Here is a 22,370-nt window from a genome sequence, read left to right as displayed (position 1 = left end):
GACATGACAGAACAGGTAAAACGGGCACGGCACTGTTATGTATGATGTGCTGATGGTTTTCAGGCGATGTCTCATCTGTGAGGGGAGCTGGCACTCTAATGATTTAATGAGGCTTTGGCAGGGGGAGGGGTTGCCTCGTTAATCACTGGAGTTATAGAGTTATAGTCACAGCGCACAAACAGTCCTACAAGGTCACGTGACAAAGGTGCGCACGTTTCAGTATGTATGTGGGTGGGTGTTACTGTTTTGCCTGTCAGGGTCACACCTGTCGGGCGGTGCCGCCAGCAGCGGGGTGTCACTCACTCACTCAGTCGGTCTGTTGCTTTCAGTGTGGCCGGTTAGATTCTTCATTTGGAAACTGGGAATGACAATGGCGGAGTGTTAATGCACCATGGCCGGTCACAGGACTAACACAGCTGATCGCAGCAGGAGACCACATGAAGTTATGTGTGTGACGTTTGGAGCTGAACTCCTGCACAGAGGACCAATTAGAGCACTTTTAAGGAGCTTTCTTTAACCAAAGTTAGGAGCGCCACGTGAAACTTGGAGTTAAAGTTATAGCCTACTGTTTACTTTTGTGCGCGAGCCATGGCTCTGTCCCAAATACTGTGCCTGGACGATAACCATGTGAACCCGCGGACGCACGAGTCCAAACCGGAGTTCCTGTACAGTGAGGACCAGCGGCTCGCGCTGGAGGCTTTCCTGCGGGAAGGTCGCGAGGCGTTTGTTAAGTACCTGGGGACCCACGGCCTGCGCGGCTTCCTCTCAGACCCGGAGCTGGACACTCTCGCCGGGGCGGTGGAGCCCTATGACCCGGGCTTGGAGCTCTTTCCGGAGGATGCCGAGGAGGACGAGCCCCCGCCGCTGTCAGAGCACTACTGGCCCGACCTGTCGGACACGTCCATCCCGCAGATGGACCTGGGCTGGCCGGAGAGTATTTCTTACCGGGGGGTCACGCGCACTACCGTGTACACGCAGCCACCAATGGAGGACCAAGCGCACATCAAAGAAGTTGTCAGGAAGATGATTGCGCAGGCGCAAAAGGTATGTTAGGCCACTTATGGACAGAATAATGTTAATTTGGCCACGGGCGGATTGTGAGACAGTGAGCCTCTGGGCACAGACATGTAAAAGGCCCCTCCACCTTTTACATAGGAACCAGACATGCAGGCTCTCTAGTTGTTCAGCCTCTTTGTGTTGTTGTTTTGTGTGTCTTTGTGGTTGTTTTGCCTCTTTTCGTTGTTGCTGTGAGTCTGTGTCCCTTTGCAGCTGTTTTACATCTCGTCGTAGTCATTTTGTGTGTCTTTGTGGTTGTTGAATGTTTCTTGTAGTCATTGTGAGTCTCTTTGTGCGTCTTTGCAGCTGTTTTACATCTCTGTGTAGTCAGTTTGTGTGTCTTTGTGGACTTTTCCTGTCTTGTTGTGGTTGTTTGATGTTACCTTGTAGTCGCTTTGTGTCTCTTTGTGGTTGTTTTGCCTCTTTGTTTTTGCTGTGAGTCTCTGTGTCCCTTTGCAGCTGTTTTGCATCTCTGTTGTCATTTTGAATCTCTTTGTAGTCATTTTGTGTCTCTTTGCGTTCATTTTGAGTCTGCATGTGAGGATGGGGGATTGCAATTTTTTGTTGGTATTGTCTCTTTGTGTGTCTTTGCAGCTGTTTTACATGTTTGTGTTGTCATTTTGTGTGTCTTTGTGGACCTTTTCTGTCTCTTTGTGGTTGTTTTGCCTCTTTTCGTTGTTGTTGTGAGTCTCTGTGTCCCTTTGCAGCTGTTTTGCATCTCTTTGTGGTCATCACCTGTGTAGTTATTGTCTCTTTGAGTGTCTTTGCAGCAGTTTTACATCTTTGTGTAGTCATTTTGTGTGTCTTTGTGGACTTTCTGTGTCTCTTTGTAGTTGTGCGACATTCCTTTGCAGTCATTTTGAGTCTTGTTGTCATTGCTTTACAATGTGCTGAAGTGAACTCAGTCCACTTTAACCAACATGAAGTCATAAAACAACCTCCAATAAAGCATACAAAGCCTATGAGCAGTTTAGGGTGTTTTACCTTATTTGGAATGCATGCTATAAATATATTAATCTCTCTCCAGCTCTGTCTGCTCAGTAGACCTACAGTCTATACATAGCTTATAGTTGATATTTATTATCTGTACTTTTTAATCTGTGCTCTCCTGTGTTACTAGTGCATCAATGAATGTCTTTTATATTGGTCTTCAGGAATGTCTCTGACCTGCTGTGCCCATTCAGATGATTAACTTTAATGTTAACATAATGTAACCATGAGCAGCCATGGCTCTGTCAGTATGAGATCAGAGTACAGACTGATGTTGACCAAGTGAGACAATGAAGAGTAAAGTGCAACTTGATTAAACTGCTTTATCAGGGTCTAGTGCAAGACAGGAGCATGTCTGTTATGTTGGGCATTTGCATGTCTACTGCAATTGCACGTGTATAACTGCCCATGAGTGTGTGCCTCTGTCTGTTCTGCAGCCGACATATCCAAAGGCACTGTGACATGTTTTATTTCTCAGCAGCTGTTCTCAGTGGCATGTGTTTCTTGTCTAAAACATCCTATGGCAATTTCCTGAAGAGCTTCTGACAGTAAAAATAAGATATATGGGTCATATACAGTATGAGCTTGGAGAATATATATATAGCGTTAATTATCGCCCGGAGAGTTTTGCACAGAAAAACTTGTGCGATCGTATTTTACTCAAACCCGTGGAACAACTTAAATCATATTTGTTTTGGCAGAGAAGGTTAAACACTGTTATGTTTGCATGTACACGTGTGCTCACGTTAACCTCAAGTCACTTGCATGCATAGACAATGTATGCATGGAATGATGCGAGAGTGTTTGACACATGGGTGTGATGTAAGTCGTGTGTGTTTTCCTCCAGGTAATCGCAGTGGTGATGGATGTGTTCACCGATGTCGACATCTTCAGAGATTTGCTAGATGCTGGTTTCAAGAGGAAGGTGTCAGTCTACATCCTGTTGGAGCGCGCAACACTACCTCATTTCAGATCCATGTGTCAGAGGGCCGACATGCATGCCGGACACCTCAAGGTGAGTCAGTGGTCTGACGTTTAGCATCAGAGGGCAAGGCTTAGTTGTAGCTAAGTTAAAACAAGTCCATCTGGAGAGTCAATATGTGCTCAGTAAAATCTAGGGCTGACCCCAACTAAGAATTTTCCCAGTAGTCATTTAGGGTCATTAGTTGACAAGTCACCTGCATGTTTACGATATTTATTTGATTTTTAAATTATATAATTTGGGTGGGGCAACACAATGGTTTGAGTTGAAGGTGTGAGAAAGCATAGTATCAGTGACGCTTTGGGCTAATGGGCATGTAGCTACTTCCATGTTTCAGATGATACGTCATGTTTGTAGTCGACCAATGAAGATGAGTTTACATATCACCTTGGGTTCGTCCTTCACCTTCTCAAAATGATCCCACACTTTGGATTTCCTGCCCGACATGTTATTAACTAGCCTGTGGAATAACCGCAGGTACCTGCCCTGGAAATTAAGGTTGTGTTTCCAGGAGCTTTTTGGGTTTTACCAGGGAAATCATCTAATTGTGACCCAATTGCTATAAACCATGACATATTTTCTGTGGAGAGGAAATGTCATGGCAAACTGGCCATATTTTACTCTAAAACAACCAATATTGCTGTGTATTATATGTCACACGAACAGAATAATAAGCTGACAAATAATAAAGTTCATCAACAATTGTGTGAGGATAAAATTTCAGCTTCTTCAAAGGTAGTAAATGTTTCACGAATGGAGTGAATCTGACCTTTGGATTGCGAGGGGTGGAATTTCCAGATGTTCGGAAAGCAAGAAAATGATCAGCTTAGTTTGAGACCGTAACATATCTGTAAGACGCTGCTATGAATGACAATGAATACAAATTGTTGTTTGAAAGAAAGACAAGCAATTGAAGTCAAGAGGTTTTCGTTATGCGTGGATAAGTGAAAGCACATGCCATCCCTCTCTTTCTCTCTTTTGCTTTCTGTCTCTCTCACACACACACATACACACTCACCAGTACTCAAACAACCAGCAAACCCTCCCAGCTGGCACTGTATCATAGACGAATCTTCTACCTTGTTGCTTTACCTGGACTGTTTTATTCCATAATTGGCTGGCTACCATGAAAAGCACAAGTTAGAAAACATATTTTGCTCATGCCGGGACAAGTAAAAGGGAGTTACGTGGAAAATACACCTGTATCTCCAGTAAGACATAAATCTTTTGATCAAACTGCCAAGTCAGCCTGTAAGAATGTCTTCATAGAGGATAGGCCTTTAATGGTTAGCATAGCAGTGCGGTATCTGGCAGGCAGGAGTCTGACTTTTTGCTTGCTTGCTTCAATGCTGCTGCTTTATTCCTCTTTTCTGTAGAGGGGATCGTTTAGATGATCCAACATACAGGAGAAGCGGGGATGGAAAATTTCCACAAAGGCTCCCAGTGTGCTAATAAAGTTCAAAGTCATAATAGGTATACAGTGTGTTAGAGCAGTATTTGGCAGGCAGAGGTAAGACATAGAAGATGCAGAAAGCTGTGTTTAGGAGACCTCAAGAGGCATGAAAGCAATGCATTTTCACACGGGGTGTACACACAAATGCATATGTGCTGACAGACATATTTACACACACACACATAGACCTATCCTACAGATATACAAGAACAGGTCCTACCACACACACACACTCTACTCTCTGTCAATGTATGCAAAGCAGCAGCTATTTTCACAGTCTCATGTGTCAGTTTGCTTTTTAGAAACCTAAATATCTGACAATTACACATGACAAATGATTGAGGAGGTTGTTTTAGCTGTTTTCTACTTGTTTTATGAGCTCCCGCAGGTAAGCCTTGAGGAGATCATGCTTTGGTTGTGAGTGTGTGTTACTGTGTCTGCAGCTAATCTTGCAAACTACTGGACCAATCAGTCTAATATTGTATGTGCACATTTATGACTCTATGCGCAAGGACCTCTTGTAGTTGTGGTGGGTTACAATTGTTGAAAAACCTGCTTTATTGACTGGTTTTTACCATCATTAGCTGCTGTCTCGGCTGATATCGGCTCAGCTGAAACCAAAAGACCTTACCTGGTCTGTTGCAGGCCCAATTTTGGGGTTTATTGTGGCTCAAAAACTAACATGCATTAAAAAGTTTGGTCTCATTTTGACCCAAAGCATCTGCAGTTAAATTTCAAACCCATCCACTAAAGTTAGGCACAATACAAGATGAATAAGTCCATTTTTTTTTGTATCTTTGTCACCATTTTGACTGTATTTAGCATTTTGATTTTACTTTCATTCTTAGGGATGTCTCGATCATGTTTTAGGCCACAAATCCAAGTACAGTGTGCAAACCTGCACACAGTAATACAGCCGCACAGTGCACTGTCCGCCTCAAGCTGCCCTACATTTAAATGAGTCAAATGTTTGATCACAGAATGGCTGTTCATGAAGGAAACAGCTTGTGTCACAGCTTTAATTTTGTGTTTTCCTTTCACTGTCAGTGTGGATGTGTTATCACAATAAGCTCTGAGCAGGACCCAAGTTCACATGCAGTTATCAACAACAGTAGCTCAGGTGTAACACTCGGGCGTGGTGCACCTGAGAAACGTTGCAGAAATACACACAAAGCAATTGTTATTTGAACGCAAACCGAACCTGCTGCCATTACATATTGACACTTGTTGTCGGAGTGAGTGTCATCAATTCAAACAGCTGGCTGATATTTTTATTAATGCCACTGTATGGTTCACTTGCTCTTAACAAATAGATCCGGTGTTTTAATGGAGCTCAATGAGGTGTGTTTGACAGCTGGTATACTTAGAGCACAATTGGCAGCAGCACTTTTTATGAGCTCGGTTAGACACTGTTGTCTGTGCTGAGATCTGCCCTTTAAATTTATCCTTCAACAAAGTCTCTGACAGATTCCCATCACTGTGGGTCCTATGTGTCATCCTAGAAAATATAATAGCCGAGGGCACAGCTGTACAAGTGGCATTTACGACCTGGAGCAGTGATGAGCGGCTAATGCAGAATCTCCCACGCAGTCGGAGAGCCGAGTCCGGACTGCTGAATTGAGGAAATGATTGGCAGGAAGAGCAGCAGACAGATGTGACAGCTTGTGGACAGCTTGAGTTTTTACTGTAAGTGACAGGAGTGAGCAGGTGGAGGAGGGGATGGACAGGATGGCAGGATGAGTATGTAGTCAAAAAGGTGCCAGATTTCTTTTTACTCTTCGGTCATTTGAGGGGGTTTCTGCACATGTTACACCTCTGCCAGATGTGGACTGAGAGCATTTTAAATGTAGCAAATGAGCAGTTAGTTGGAGTGTTGTTTTGTGTAAAAGCAATTAAGCTTCTTTGGTGGTTGTCTTCTCACATAATTCTTTCTAGGACAGCTAAAGCACTCATCTACAGTTCAGAGCTGAAGACGCACACACATTGGAATTTGCTGATTTGATCAAATCAGTAGCCAAAGGAATGCACTGAGGCAAACTGAGAGCCAAGGGTGGGACCAAAGGAAGGAGAAAAACAAGTGTTCCTATTGTGAGACACACCAGGAATAATCTGGTGCATCAAGATAACTGGTTATCTAATGTTTTGGCTACATGCATTCGAGTTCAGGATCCAGCCCCTCAGACGGACCTGGCTCCCAACGTTTTGTCCTTCAGAGCACTTAAAGGCCCAAATGAGATGGTCTAAATCTAAACTCACAGCAAATAATGTAATTGTAACAGCTTACAAACAGCTGTGCATCTGTTACCAAACTGTTTCAGATACTGTCACGCTAAAGCTGTAAATCACATTTACTGCATTTCACACAGTAGCTCTTTGCCAGATTTTGGAATGGTAGTCATTTTGGGCTGAGATATAATACATTAACGGCACCCTGAGCCAAAATGAAGGGATGCTCTGTGTGCGTGTTATAATCCAAGCTTCTCTGTTGTTGTGGTAGACCGTCCAGTTGCACACGCATGTTAGTGCATGTGAGTCCCTGTGAGTGTGTCCTACTGGCTGGCTCATTATTGCCGTTCTGTTCTGCACTCATACAGCATTTGCCACTGATATCAAGACACTGGTGGCGTGGAAGCATTGCACCCATCCTCCAGTTCCTCCCCAGGTTAACAATGTTAGCTTCACCACCAGTGTCACTGTTGTTAGCTGTTTATGGAGTTAGCACCAATAGGTGCTAGCCAACTGTTGAGAACCATCTGCAGACAATCCCAGCCCAAACTCAATCATTAGCTCCTTAATTATTAGTCTGTTTAAGGATAGAATATCATGCCTTTATTCTGCCTTGCCGTTCTGTATAAAAAGTACCATTGTGGAATGGGGGTAAAGAGTTGACTTTAAGCTGGCGACAGAGATAGTAACAGTGCTGCATTGACGTTGGTGTAAAAGGGACCGGCGTTTTGAAGATGTGTTACCACCAGGAGGTTTAAAAAAGCAGCTAGCAGCAGTTAGTGGCTAACTCAAAGAATAAGAACAGCGGCTGAAAATGTCCTCAAACTGGGGAGACAATGAGGTTCAGGAGCTCCTTACCCTCTGACCAAAGGACAAGATCAGCCACCATATATCAAAGATGGTACATTATTGTTATGGCTACGTTATACCATGGTTGTTGTTAGACATTAGAGGCCAATGCTGCTGTGTTAGACCTCATGCCTGTCACGCCTTTTTTGCTTCTGCATTGCCGGCATGCTGTCTAAAATCACACACTGGGATGACATGATGCTGTTTGGTTCTGTGTAAAAATGCAAAGGCAGCGTAAAGAAGGGACTTCGTGGCAACCCTATAGCGTGATCCATAGATATGCTTTGAATTGTCACATACAGCTCCTTTAAGGCCTATTATTTACACCTTGCGGGGCTGCTGTATGCACCATACTACTGATCACCATCATAACCAAACAACTGCATCACATGATACTTCCTGACTGTTTCCAACAACTGAGCACTCCAATTGACAACAAAGGACAAAAAATGGATTATTAGATATCAATGTCTTCCACATTCCATCAAAGTAGGGCTGCATATGTCTTTGTCAGAATTAGGATGCAGTTTTGTCTTTTTGAGATGGATTAAGTACAGATATTCGTAAGCATATCTGTCCTAAAGAAAGAAACAAAAGGTGAGTCAGAGTGTGAGAACTGAGGAAGACTTGATAAAGAAAGTGTTAAGCTCGAGGTCCCTTTCATGTGTAATCTCTTATCTGAAATGTTGTTACAGTCTTTTATGGCTACAGCACCATATACTGCAACACCCATGACTATATTGCTTTATAGCTATACAGTCACACCTGTAGGTCTGTTAGTGTGGCTGTGTTCACGTGTGCAGGATGCAACAACAAAAAAAACAAACATACATACTAAATTCTTACCTGTATGACTATGGGCTTATAATAATAACAACTAAATATCACCTTTAAAAACAGAGTTTACAAAGTGCTTTGACAGACAAAGCAACAGCAGAAACAGGATACTCAGAGGGCAATACAGCAAAGGGAAGCCAAACAGTCTTAGCAAACATAAGCGAGACAACATGAAGATGACAAAAAATGCAACACAATATAAATAGCTAGAAACAAAAAAGCAATAAAAAGACCAAATGTCTGTAAAGATGGGTTTTAAGAACTGAGTCACTGATTCTGCAAGCCTTATCTCCTCAAGCAGGCCTTCTGAAGCAGAGGGGACCTGATGGCAAAGGGACAAGCACCTTGAGATTTAAGCCTTTACTTTAGAGCAGCCAGATGGGCCCCACCTGAGGATCTAAGGCTGTGAACTGGCTCATATGGGGTCAACGTTTCTGTTATGTAGCTCAGACCCAGACCAGGTTTATAAATGATCAGTAGAACCTCAAAATCAATCCTAAATCGAACAGGGAGCCAGTGGAGAGAAGCTAGGATTGAAGTGATGTGCTTTCCTCCCGTAAGAACAAGTAAGAAGCCCAGCTGCTGCATTCTGAAGTAGTGGATTGATTGTGGTCTGGCTGGACCAAATAACGAAATAACAAGTGGACAGAGAAGTGAGCCCTGTGGGACACTAGATTTTAATCTGACCGAAGCCTGACACAGAAGTAATTTTTACTGTATACATGCAGTGTTTTCAGTCAGAAATGAACAAACAGGCAAGTTCCAACAGCGACCAATTAAGTCTGTCAAGGTAATAAGAGAGAACGGTGCGATCCGTGGCGTCAAATGCTGCACTTAAAGCTTCATGTAAAGACAAGACGAAGATTAAATCAGGATCCATGGCAATTAACATGATGTTGGGTTGTGTAAGATTTAATCACAGTACTTAGTTTGGATGTGGTATGTGTAATTGCACAGCAGTTTGAAAAAGTAGAGCAATTTGCTTAAATGACAGGTGGAGAGTGGTAAATTAGTGCGCCTACTGTCTGTGTATGACTGTAGGGTTTTTATTAAGAAGTACTGTCAAACAAGCAGAGTGACACAGTTTGAACTTGCATTTGATAGGTCTGTTAATGTGTTTTATGGGAAAACTTAAATCATAGTTCACGAAATTTGGCTTGAGACGTATGTATGTCTTAATTGGTATCTGTGCTGTAGAGATTCTGAGCATGTTGGAGTATGTCGGCCTTTTTCATGTAGTTTATTCACACCTAGTGGCCATCAATTAGCTAATAGATAATCAAAAAAGAAGATAAGGTCCCCTCATAAAATCATAAGAATTGTTCTTGATACTTGATGCTATAAATATTTGTTGTGTTGATAATATCTGATTAAAGCTGGGGTAGGCAGAAATCTGGAAAAGAAAATACACCCTCCTCCTGCAGCTCTCCCCTCTCTGTCCTAAGCCCCTCCCACCAGACAATCATGGGCAGATGCACGTGTATCATACAGTAACCCAGTGTTACCTATACGATGATTTATTTAATCTTATTTGAGTGTACAGGTGCACGCAGCTCATTTGCTCAGCCCCTCCTTGCCCCTCTTAATCAGGCCACAAATGAGACAAGAATTAGCTAGTTAGCCAACCCACAATCTCTCCCTCTCGCTTTCTCCCTGGCAGGAACTTCGGTCGGTGGTTACAGTAACTCGAATTCGGCCAGAGCAAATCCTTCAACACCGGGTGTCACAGAAGGCTGGTGGCCACTGTCAATGCCGGGTCTAACCTGTGTAACAGCAGCAACAGAAAGTTTGCTGATCCAACAGAGAGCCAGGGCTGCCTGGACCCCTGGATCTGGGGTTTGTGCTGGCTGGATTTAGTTGCTGACTGGGGGTCCATTATTAGAGCTGCGCAAAGGTAGTCTGTAATGGTGGAGAAAGAGGCGGAAAACACATTCTGATTCGACCTGTGATTGGCCAAAGTCTCCTTTCATGGTCTAGATTTCCTAAAGCCTGAAAGCAGACCACTTCAGTTACAATTTGCTCAATGGTTAGTGCAGGATTTTTCCCCAAGAAGCCAAAAATAAACTGTCATTGTAATTTTGTTAAATTAATATAGAATACCACCATGTTAGGTCAAAGTTCAAGATGAAGTTATCACTGTCTACAACATCACATCACTCAGATGACAGGTTGCAGGGTTAGTTTTGAATCTGGAGAAGGTCTAACATCTGTACTCTTTTTGTGTCTGTGTGTTACAGCACCTGCGTGTACGCTGCACACATGGATCAGAGTTCTACACTCGGTCCTGCACCAGAGTCAGAGGGCGAATGGGACACAGATTCATGTTCATCGATGGCGACAAAGCTGTGTCTGGGTCGTACAGGTCAGTGCTCTTAATGAGTGTGTTTGTCACTGAGAGTGTGAGAAAGAGAAAGACATTGAAAGAAAACAGATTATCTCTGTGTGCTCCACCTGTCGTTGTTTCTATGAGTGTGGCATGGAGAGATACAAATGAAGAATGCACTGTGTCTGTTAATGTTCAGTAGCATTCTCTGCACAGTAGACAAACTGGTTGTAAATGTATCCAGTGCACAAGACAAATAGATGCGTGTACAGTGCAGTCACTAAGTAACCAGACGCTGCTGCTATCATCCACATACATGTATATATGCCCCAGCTGTCTGTCTGGTTCAGAGATTTTGGTGTTTACTTTCCAATTAAGAGGTGTTAGTTTTGTAATATCTTAAAAGAAGTCTAACATATTTGCTTTGTGTTCTGTAGTTTCACTTGGATGTCATCACGGCTGGATAGAAATCTCATCACCGTGACTACAGGCCAAGCAGTGGAAACGTTCGACAGGCTGTTTTGCATCCTCTACGGATCCTCCAGCTCGGTTGACCTCCGGCAAGTCGCCACGAAGCCTGAACCTGAGCTGGAGCCCCTCCCACAACAGACCGCAGTGCCCCTTCCTTCTGCTGCTATTGCAAGGAAAATGTACAACCCTAAATACGCCCTGGTTGCTTTAAGCAGCCCCAGCCCGGCCCCTTCTGATGGCCCCAAAGAGACCCAAAATCCAGAGGAATCCAAGAACCCTGAAACAAAGAAACGGAGGCGGAGGAGGGGGAGTAAAGAAGCCATACAGGAGGCCCCTCCCACTCACCCTGGACTCATTCTAGAGAAAGTGAACTTGATACCATACCTGCCCACCTGGCCAGAGCCTGACCCCTCCAGTGATGTTATTGGGTTCATTAACATTCGTGATTCCAAAAAGCCGACTCAGGTCCATCTGCAGAGATCTGAGATGTTTCAGACCAGCCAAGCGATCAAGTTTAGCAGTCCATTCAGCATGCCTAAGGAAATCCTGCCAGAGGTCGCCAAGCCCAGACAGCTCACCACCAAACATGAGGAGATGAATAAACTCAAACCAGCACAAGATAAAACCAAAGCTGAAGAGTCGGCAATAGGCAGAGCTCAGCCAACGCAACTCAACGCACAGCCTGGTGACATCAAAAGCAAAGCAGAGGCACCTGGACAGAAACCACCAACATCTGAACCAAAGTTTGAATCCAAAAATGACACAATAAAGACTCTCAACGCTGAGAATAAACTGCATTCAAACACGCACAACAACCTAGATGCAGGGCACAATGGTACACCTCACCTTAATGCGCACACACCTCACCAATCCAGCAACAAAGCATCAACTCCTAACACTGAGAGGCCTTCACACACCACACAAAATGCCACCGTCCTCCCCGGATCAAACACTAAAAATGAAACTAATTCAAACACACATCGTGCTGTTGTGTACAGGACGAACACCCTGGAGACGAGCAGTACAAAAACCTCACACCTGTGTCATCCTGCTGACATCACAGAGCCACACACGCAAACAAAGACAGATTCACACACACAGGCTGTTCAAACGCAGCCACAAAACTCCTCTGAAATGACTCCCGACAGCCACAAGCCCTCCTCTCCTACTTCTGCCACGTGCTCTCAGTCTGTCAGTTCCACCTCTGAAAACAATCACGTCTCCGTTGCTACAAGCACGACTACCGGTGGTTGTTCTCCTTTGTCCTCCCTCAGCTCCTCTTCTTCCGTTCCTCCTCTTATCTCATCTTCTACAACTCCAAATCCTCACCTCCCTTCATCCTCAACATCCCCACCTTCAACCTCAACGCCTCCCATCCCTAAACCTCGCACTGTCCAGCTGGTTATCAAAGGCGGCGTAACTGGCGATAACCAGAAGCTGCCAGAGTTCAATGTTGTCAGGAAGCCTGAGCCCAGCACGGGGCCACCAGTGGTTCAAAATGTAGCATCAGAAAAGGTCCCCGAGACTGTTCCAGCACTGCAGGACGTCAGTGGAAGCATGACAGGGGCACAAAAAGATGTCAAGAATGCAGAGAAATCTCCACAGCAAAGTTTTACCTCTCAGCAGACGAAGAATGAGGAAGCAGTTGGACGACACGATGACAGAGAAGGAATGCAGTTGGTGGCTGGAAACAACCTGGAAGCCAAGTCAGATGTTTTGATTACTGGGATGCCAAGAGCAGAGAGTGAAAGTAGTCAGGAAATAATTCCAAAAGATGTCGAGCCCAAGACTTTGACATCAAAAGAAAGCACATTAACCCCACAGACAGACTGTGAAGCCGAGGCGCAGACAGAGATAAAGGCCCCAGAAAGAGCACTAACAGGCTGTGACCTCACTGAGGTGCCAAATGAAAAAAGTGAGAATGTCACAGAACACAAAACGTACCTTGCAAGAGCATGTGTACCTCAGAGAATATCATATAATAATACAGATGCATTAGAGACTGTGGACTCTTTAAAATCTCCAACACACAGTCCCGTGTCTGCTACACACATATCCAAAGACAGTGAAGCTGCAGACACACAAGGCCAGCAGGTTAATCCAGCACACCACACAGACGGCATACCAAATACTGCAAAACATAACACGCACAGCACTTTCCAAGAACAAATTCCTAAAGCACGTGGAAGCACACACACACCTGAAAGACCCCTGCACTTGCATCTCTCGGACATACACACGCCGGACTTTCGTTCAGCTGAGAGAGAATCGCGGTCGCTCACGGCTCTCATACGCACTCCAACTCCAGATGGATTTCTCCCACGGACGCCCACCCCAGACTCAAGAACTCACACGCCGGATCCACGGTCGCACACTCCAGACTTTCGAACTCCTACGCCCGACGGGTACGTCTCCGCTCTCTCCACCGCCTCAGAGGATTATTACGAATGTAGCGACTCTCCTTCTCCTTCTCTCCTGAACCACGAAGCGATGGAGGATCATATTGACTTCACTCTTACAAATACTTCTTACGCTACAACCAGTCCTCTATACATGAATTTTAACAGTTGTGCTGCTTCATTGGGCATTCCAGACAGTAAGACCTCTAGCAATGAAACACTGAGTTCGTCTGGGCCTGCTGGAGTCTCCTCTTCTTCTCCTTTACTTGAGAAGAAAGCAAAAATGTGGGATGGAAAGGAAACCACAAATGAAGAAAATGGGAGAGAAGAGGGTGAAAACGGGAGTGTGCCAGAGAGGACAGAGGGAGTTTACAAGGGGACGGAGAGGAGAGGCAGCGAGGAAGCTAAGAGAACAGCAGACCATTTAAAACAAGGAGAAAATTCAACAGAGACAGAAGAAAACAAACACGAGGCCCAACCCCAGGCCCCGAAGAGGAAGAGGGTGATAAACCAATCAGAAGCTGTCGATGGAGGAGTGACTCCAGGAGAATTAACCAATGACAGAACAGAGCCAAAGCGACTGTCCACAGGTGACCCTCAACCTCAGTCTTCTGAGGGAAAGAGACCAGACAAAGAGAAGGCAGTGGACAAGGCGTCACTAGGACCCGTCAGTGTGGAGAAGAAAGACCGGCCCCAGTTAATCAAAGAGAAGGAGGGACAGAAGGTTAGGCAGCAGATGTTTTCATCTATATATGCCAAATAATTCTCCTCATCACACAGAAACTAACTTTTAAAGTCAAAATCATTTGTAATTTGAATTTTCTAACCACTTTGCAGTACTTTGTTCAGCGTACGCCATAAGTTTTCTTTAGTGTATAATCACCTGAACATAAGAATCGTTGTGTTTTTGTTACCTTAGAATGAGCTGTTTCTATCCACATAGGGAGTGGGTCATCTACAGAGATAGCCATGTTGCATCATCATGTTTCTACAGTAGCCCAGAACATACAAACCAAATACTGGCTCTAGATAGATCCATTCGGGTTTTTGCATTGGCTGCCTTAGTTAGGAGCCCCTACGGAGAAGTTTGTAATGTGAAACTGATGTATTCAGTGTTTTTACCCAGGTTAAATCACCAGAGGCCTGTACTATGAAGCAGGATTTGGAGTTAGCGAGTTAACTTTAGGGTTTAGGGTTTTCAGTACCATGAAGCCGGTTCTCTTTTTACCAGGATAAATCAACATGGTAAAGCTAAACAGCTAACCTGTTCCGGAGCAGGTTAACTTCGGAGTATCAGATCACAGCCTGTCAGCGTCCTGACCTCTGACCAATCAGATCACTAAAGAAAAGCAGTATCCATGGACGAAAGTCTGGAGTCACAGGTAAAAAGAGTAGCCCGTGTGTTATTACAGGTCAGTGCAATCATTTAATTGTTTCAAGGCTGTATTTCCACTGTTTTAAATCAAAGCCTGGAACAAACAGAGAGATCGTTAACAACACTAAACACATGATTTTAGCAGCATTTTAACGTATGCAAAGTTAATCTTTGTCCGCAGTGACAGTGTTGCTGTTTTACACTCTGGTTCCATCACTGCAGCTCAAAATATCATGAGAACTAGGAAAAAAGATGTTTTATTAGAAAAATAAATGATGATCTCAGCAGTCATTAATAGGCAACTTTTCCCCCCATTACTGCAGTAGCAGAAAGAATGATGCTACTTTAAAGTGTTTAATGTGACATATTCAGAGTAGTTTTGTCATCTTCCAACTAAACAGCAAAAAAATACTCTACATTAATGTCTCATATAGCATAGAATGAGCTGTTTACATCTACATGTGGAGCGGCTCTTTGTACATTCTGGGCGACTGTAGCAACAACATGGCACATGGTTTTATTTGGTTGCAGTCTGCGTCCTCACTGCTAGATGCCACTGTGTCCTGCACACAAGACCTTTAAATAAAGATATAACATACTAATAAATAATCTTTTGAGATGCTGCTAGAACTTTGTTACCTTTGGACAGAACCAGGCTAGCTGTTTCCCTATGTTTCACTCTTTATGATAAGCTAAATTAGCCAACTGCTAACTGCAGCAGCTTCATGTTTAGTGTACAAACACAAGATTGGTATCAATCTTTTCACCTAACTCTCAACAAGAAAGTAAATAAGAGTGTTTCTCAAATATTAAACTTGTCCTCTAATGGACCTTTTTTTAGCTAACGTTTAATTAAATGAACCTTGAAAGTTTACATGACATAGTGACAAGTGTGTCTCATGCTGTTTATTATTTAAAACTTTATCCTTGATATTTAATTATGAAGTAAATATAAATATTAATCACCTTTTGCTTCACTGTATTAACCCAAATTATTTTGCCATGCTAAACAGACAAAGCCAATACTATGTCAGCAGCTGGTTTGGACAAAAATTTAACGCCCTGTTGCAAAATTTCAGCTGCTGAAGTCTGCTGATGTTTCACAGAGGTGTTACAGTCATTGGCTCTGATGTGTTGGTGCTCACTCAGCTCCACAGCTGGTTTAAACGCTGTCAAATATTTAACAATCAGCGTGGGTGTATGTGTTTGTAAATGCAACTTCATGCTATCTATTAATTTATCTGTCTGTTAATCAGCTGTGTATGCAGCACACTGTGCAAGGTTACCATCTCTGCCCGTTTGCCGAGGTCTGTTGAGTATGCACCAGCAGAGCGTAGCTAAGTCGAAGCGCACGACACTTGTTCATTATTGAACAAGGAGACTGTGTGTGAATTAAAGTGACATACTTTTAATGAAGCGTGGCCCGTGTTCCCGCTGATGCAATATTGATGAATCGGTAAAAGATTGATAGTTTCACATTTATTGATGGTGGTTTAGCTCACTCACCAACGACCTGAGTCTTCGCTTTTCGTCTAACAATAGTTCTCTCGAGTCAGTGAGGTGTTGCTGGCATGTTTAAGCTCGCCGCTGTCATGTAATATTAACAAGAGTGACAATAAAACGGATCTCACATCAGCACCCAAGTACCTCTCTTTTCCATTTGCTACAAAGCTTTTATGTCACTCATCTACAATGCTGTGTAAAAATAGAATACAATATGAGGAACTGGTGTTTTAATAAACCCTAGTCAGATTCATTGATACCTTATTCATACATTAAACATTCCTCCTCATCTCCATTCTCTTATCTTTCCCTAGATTTTGCACACTCCTCCCAAAATTCCACGGGGACAGCAGCAGAACAATGGATCGTCTTCTCCTTCCCGACCACCCAGACCCCCGCGACCAATCTCAGGCAACCAGTCTTTGGGTCCTCGTCCCTGGGAAACCCGTCAGCCAAACCAGACGGAAAGCAAGGTGCTCCACGGTAATTTCCAGGTCTTAGATAACACCTCATCACCTCGCAGGCCGCCATCCAGACCACCTCCTCCAGTGGCAGCGGGACGGAAGCAGGCCGAAGTCTCCTCCGGCCAGCAGAGCCTCCTCTCACGACAGCCTCTAGCAGCGCAGGGCAGGACGAGACCCGGACAGTCACTAAATCCACATCCCTACCCAAAGCCCCAGGCCTCTTTCCTCCACACACACTCAAACAGAGGGGAGCAGCTCCAACCTCATTCCCAGAACCAGATGGTAGCACAGCGGGAAACACATTGGCAGGAAGAAGCAAGGTCTCCATTTAGCTTCACTTTTAGCAGGCTGTACAACTTGAAGGGTCTGAAGGACAAGGTGAGCAAGCTGCCAGCACAGAGCAAGAGAGGCAGCGCCAGCTCTCCGGGACAGGGACGCAAGAGCACGAGCTAGTCTGGTACCATCGGTCATCCTGGCATCAATACTGTATCACACCAAGCCAAAGCAAAAAAAATGCCAACTCAAAAAAAAAAAAAAACAGAATTAAAGGGACAGTTCACCTGAAAATCAAAATTACATATTGTTCCTTTTACCTGTAGTGCTGTTTATCAGTCTAGATTGTTTTGGTGTGAGTTGCTGAGTGTTGGAGATATCGGCCACAGAGATGTCACCCTGCCTTTTAATATAATGGAACTAGATGGCACTTGGAACTAGATTGTTTGTGGTGCTCAAAGAGAAGAAACATTTGAAAAAGCTCTTTCCAGAAATCATGATGTGGTTACTCAGATATTCAGTAAAAACCAAACAAAAATGATCTCTCATTTCTTTAGTTTGTCAACAACAGGTGATTTCCTTCTATTAGCAAAATTGTATATGATTGAGTTGGGGTTTTTTCCCCACCTGGACGTTTATGCTCTGCCATTTCTCCTATAATCATCACGCTGTAACCTGTGAGGTTTGTGCCAAGATCACTTGACGACTCCTGTTCACACACAGCAAGAGAGGAGAGGGAGAGATGCTGTGCTGCTGCCAGAGGAGCTGCTGAATAAGTTCCCTCTGAGCGGTGACTCACTAAAAGAGTCTGAGAAGTCCGGGGCTGTTCATGAAACATTCAGGACGCCACAGTTTATTCCACACTACTGAAGCTGCTCCTCTTTTTGGAACCACTGCGGAGTCTTTAATGATTTTGCTTTTAGCTATGCCATGTCACAGCCGAACTATCATGAGTATCATGATATACATTTTTCATATGATATTAAAAATTATACCAATATTATCGGGAACAAGATGATATGGCACACTCCTAGCAGGAACTATTTTCTCTCTCACAAACTACAGCCGCCTACTTTATCACCGCACAGAAGGAAGCATGCATCTACTACTGCTAGTACTACTGGCGTCCTCCTTGGCTGAGCTGTAACGTTAGCTACCTCAGTGGTACTAGATGAGCAAGCAGTAGATGCATGCTTCCTTCTGCACCATGATACGGTTGGCAGGAGTAGAGAAAATAGTTGCCCGTATGAAACTGCTCACAACAAGGATTGTGGATTATCTTGAGTAACCAGGTCACGATTTCTTGAGACATTGCTGTTGAGTTTTTCAAATGTATTTTTTGGCACTTGGCAACCTCAGCACCTCACACCAGGACAATCTAGAATGATAAATAGCACTACAGCTAAGCGGGAAAATATGCATTTTTTTATTTTGGGGTGATCTATGTCTTTAAGGCAGAAAGCTATCTCCCTTGACCCAGTATGTTTACTGTGAAAGAAATGCCAAAAATAACAGTTTCCACAGGGTCTGTCCTGTCCAAAGACTTGGCTCCTCACCACCGTTTTTACCCTTGGGTTACTTCTTAACTTCGTTATAAGCAAATGTCTGAACTTTGACCTGTGAGTCATTACTTGTGGGATTAGTCGGCTCCTGTCTCATCTGATGGAGGACGCACTTTAAGTTGTTTCCACATGGCAGTATGAAAAGGCTCCTGTGAATGATGTTGCTCATTACTGGACCAAACAAAGAGTGATAAGACTGGTCGTTTTTTCTCTTGGCTCGTCATTTCTAAAGAACTTTTTATGTTAAAAAAAAAAAAACCCACCTGCCTTTTCTGGCTAAATATGGAGCTTTGTGCCTTAGGGTCTCGTGGCCTCTGATGTTATCAGTGGCTTGGACATCTGGAGCTGAACCATAGCTGCCTCTCCTGAATTATTACATAGTTTGGAACAGTTTTCTTGTTGCTTGTTCACCCACCTGGCCTCAGTTATTTAACAACTAGATAATGGAGTTCGTGTTAACCATTTTCACATGAAATTTTGGATATTAATGTTGAAAGTGTTTGTATGGCTATAGAAGATGAACACTGGGACTGTATGTAAGTATGCCTGTGACATTGGGTATTACACTTACTGCACATTAGATAGGCTGCTGTGACTTCGATCAACTGTACATAATATATTGTAGACAGAGCAAAAACATAAGCAGTTGCTTCCTGGAATCACTGTGATACACTTTAAGGAACAGTGTGTGAGATTTAAGGGGATGTAGTGGCATCTGGCGGTTAGGATTGCAGGTTGCAACCAGCGGAAACTTCTCCCGGTTGGAATTCCTTCAGGAGTTTTTTTTTTTACCAGCAGCTGAATTATCCGCAGAGGTCTCTTCCTCTCCAAAACAAACAGACCAGGTGATGAAAACCAGTAAAAACACAGAACACACAAGTTTAATGTGACAAATCGGTGTTTCTCCTACGCTGTTACAGAAGAGCTGCTCATCCAGCACCTGCTAACGTTTGCTCACCTTGTTTTATTCAGACGTTGGGGAGGTTTATACCATGAGCCGATTTGTCCACAAAGATCTCATCCTCTCTAAAAACAAACGGACCAGTTCAACCAATTAATCAATCAATCTTTAATTTGTCACTTGGAACTATACGAGGTGCAACTTCGGTGATTCAAACCGGTAAAAAAAAAAAAAAATCAAAATAAAGCATTTTCGCACTATTTTTTCAACACGTTCACACTCCGGCCTCGTCACATACCGACGTTTTGGTCATGGACTTTTCACGTGAATATACAACTAGCAAGGTACCCTGGTTGCGTTGGTTGTTGATGTTCTGGGACACCGTGTCAAGTTCTGCAAACACACGTGGTTGGGTTTAGGCAACAAAAACACATGGTTAGGTTTAGGAAAACAGAACAGGGTTTGGCTTTGGCATCTTATGGGATGCGAACACTGCTCTCTCGGGTGAAAGTCAGTGTTTGTTAGACCCATCCACCCCACTTGGACTCTGGCCACCTTAACTTTTGTCCTCGTCCGGCCATGTTTCCCCTGATGCCGCCAGGTGCTGTTAAATTACAATAGCATGTAAACGTTAAAGGACGCCTTATTTCATTGGTTTCCAAGTGCCGGATTTCGATGACTTCGGAGTGAGACCAGGCTCTTTTTTTTGTTTTTTGTTTTTTGTTTTTTTTTTTTTTGATGCTCTTGTCATGAAGGGGCTTCTAATTATGGTGACCGACACGAAAACACAAATGGCTCTATCTAGAACCAGTGTTTGGTTTTGTCCATTCTGAGCTACTGTAGAAACATGGCGGTACAATATGGTGATCTCCATAAATGAGGACCTGCTCCCTATGTAGATATAAACACCTCATTCTAAGGTAACGAAAACACGACGATTCTTATTTTCAGGTGATTATACACTAAAGAAAACACACTCATTGAATGATATTACATTTCTGCCAGTATATCCCCCTAAATCCCTCACACTGGACCTTTAAGTGTCTTAAATTAACCACTTCCTCTTTTTTTTGTCTTTTATGTCATTTCACTCAGACAGATTTCAAATGTGGGAGATCCTCTTTGCTTGCAGTTATATGCTATCTTTGGTTGGTGCTGTGTGAATGTGAACAGTATGAGTGACTGCGAGTCATCACACTGCACATCAATAGAGTTTAAAATAGGTACTATTATCACATGTTTGATTAAAGCATGAGAATGTACATGCACACTGTATTTACAGATGCACTGTATCTTGTGCGATAGTGAACAATGCTGAGCACTACTGAATGTCACAGACTGCGTTGGAGAGATTTACTGTTCTCCAGCACCACTTTACATTCTGTGAGCAGACAAATAAGTAAATGTTCAAATGGCTGACCTCATGACAGCGGCTGTTGATACTGTGTTTATACGAGCTGAGCGGGAGCGTTTGTCCCACATTTGTATGATAGCAAGCCAAGTTTTTCCTCTGCTGTGCATTTAAGTGTTTATGATACAAATATGAATGCTGACACTGTTGATGCAGAATCTTATCGTATTGTTTTTTTTTATGTCTCTGACCTTTATTTTCGTTGTTTTTGTATTCCTCCATTGTGTGCTATACATGGAAAAGACTAAAGGGGTCAGGTAATTGATTTATTCTTTGTTTACACCAAAACCCATTTACATTCAAAATGCTTTTTGCCTGGAAGACAAAGTCACAGCGACTGCGCCCAAACAAAACATAAGTTATCTGCAGAGACGAGCACAATAAACACTGCGCGGGACAGACTCGTTACTCTGAAGACGGATGCAGATGTCCTGCAGATTACGACGACAGTGTGCAAGATGGTGCCCTTGAGTTTTTCTGAAGGAAAGTGGTGCAGAAGTGCTGTTTGCATTGAAAATAAACTCATAGATGACATTAATGAAACGGCTGATGTGCACATAATTCACGTGTCATTTGACAGAATATAACAACTGTCTTGTTTTGGGCGACAGACAATAAGTTTGTGCACTTACTCAATGTTTGTTTGGGTCTTTACTTCTAAACCAGCTTTATTTGCCTGTAGTGAATCCCACATCACTGTTCGGCTCTGTGAGCGCGTGTGTTCATTTTGTTTTGGGTTGGATTTCCCAATCTGCTCTTAAGGAAGGCATCAGATACAAAAAACAAGTTTTCTCCCAGTGCAAACTAGAATTGAATTTTTTTTATGAAATATACAGTAGTTTATGAATCATGGATGGCTGCCCTTTGGAGCTGTGAAAGGCTGCTCTGCATGCTGACTGAGATGCACTAAACATCTGATTTATCTCAGTTTCTCTCCTCTAGCTTCACTCCTGCCAAAAAGGAGTCAGAGAGAAGTGAGCAGAGCTGGTGTGCAGTCTCACGATGCCTCTGTGGTTTCGGAAGCTTCAGTCATCTTTCACAGCACGTTGCAATTCGGCAAATATCAGCTGTTATCCGTGTCAGACAAGGTTGTGAGTTGTTATCAAATTTCCAATAGTAAATAGCACATTCAAGGTGGTATTAAAGGATGGTTTTATTAGATGTTACCTAATACTCAGACATGGAGCACAGAAGCTCCGGCTGCAAAAAAAGGGCGAGCTGGTGTGAGTTTCATAAAAATCCGCAGCTGGTGTGTGATGATTTATAAATCTAGTTTCACAGTTAAAGAATTTGTG

The 22,370-nt window shown here is 43.4% G+C and overlaps 1 protein-coding gene across 1 annotated transcript; it reads left to right on the top strand.

Annotated features, from left to right (window-relative positions):
* The first annotated feature begins 242 nt into the window (after positions 1-242).
* Positions 243-21,693, top strand: LOC125879256 (mucin-5AC-like). The gene is made up of 5 exons (XM_049561006.1): positions 243-1,044; positions 2,894-3,061; positions 10,631-10,755; positions 11,154-14,310; positions 16,779-21,693. The coding sequence occupies exons 1-5, from the start codon at positions 589-591 to the stop codon at positions 17,379-17,381; spliced, it is 4,509 nt and encodes a 1,502-aa protein (XP_049416963.1). The 5' UTR covers positions 243-588; the 3' UTR covers positions 17,382-21,693.
* Positions 21,694-22,370: the final 677 nt, after the last annotated feature.

Source organism: Epinephelus fuscoguttatus, linkage group LG19 (genome assembly GCF_011397635.1).
Source record: "Epinephelus fuscoguttatus linkage group LG19, E.fuscoguttatus.final_Chr_v1".
Classification (NCBI taxonomy): Eukaryota; Metazoa; Chordata; class Actinopteri; order Perciformes; family Serranidae; genus Epinephelus; species Epinephelus fuscoguttatus.
Note: the sequence above shows the minus strand (reverse complement) of the source record. Positions and strands in the feature narration are given on the sequence as shown.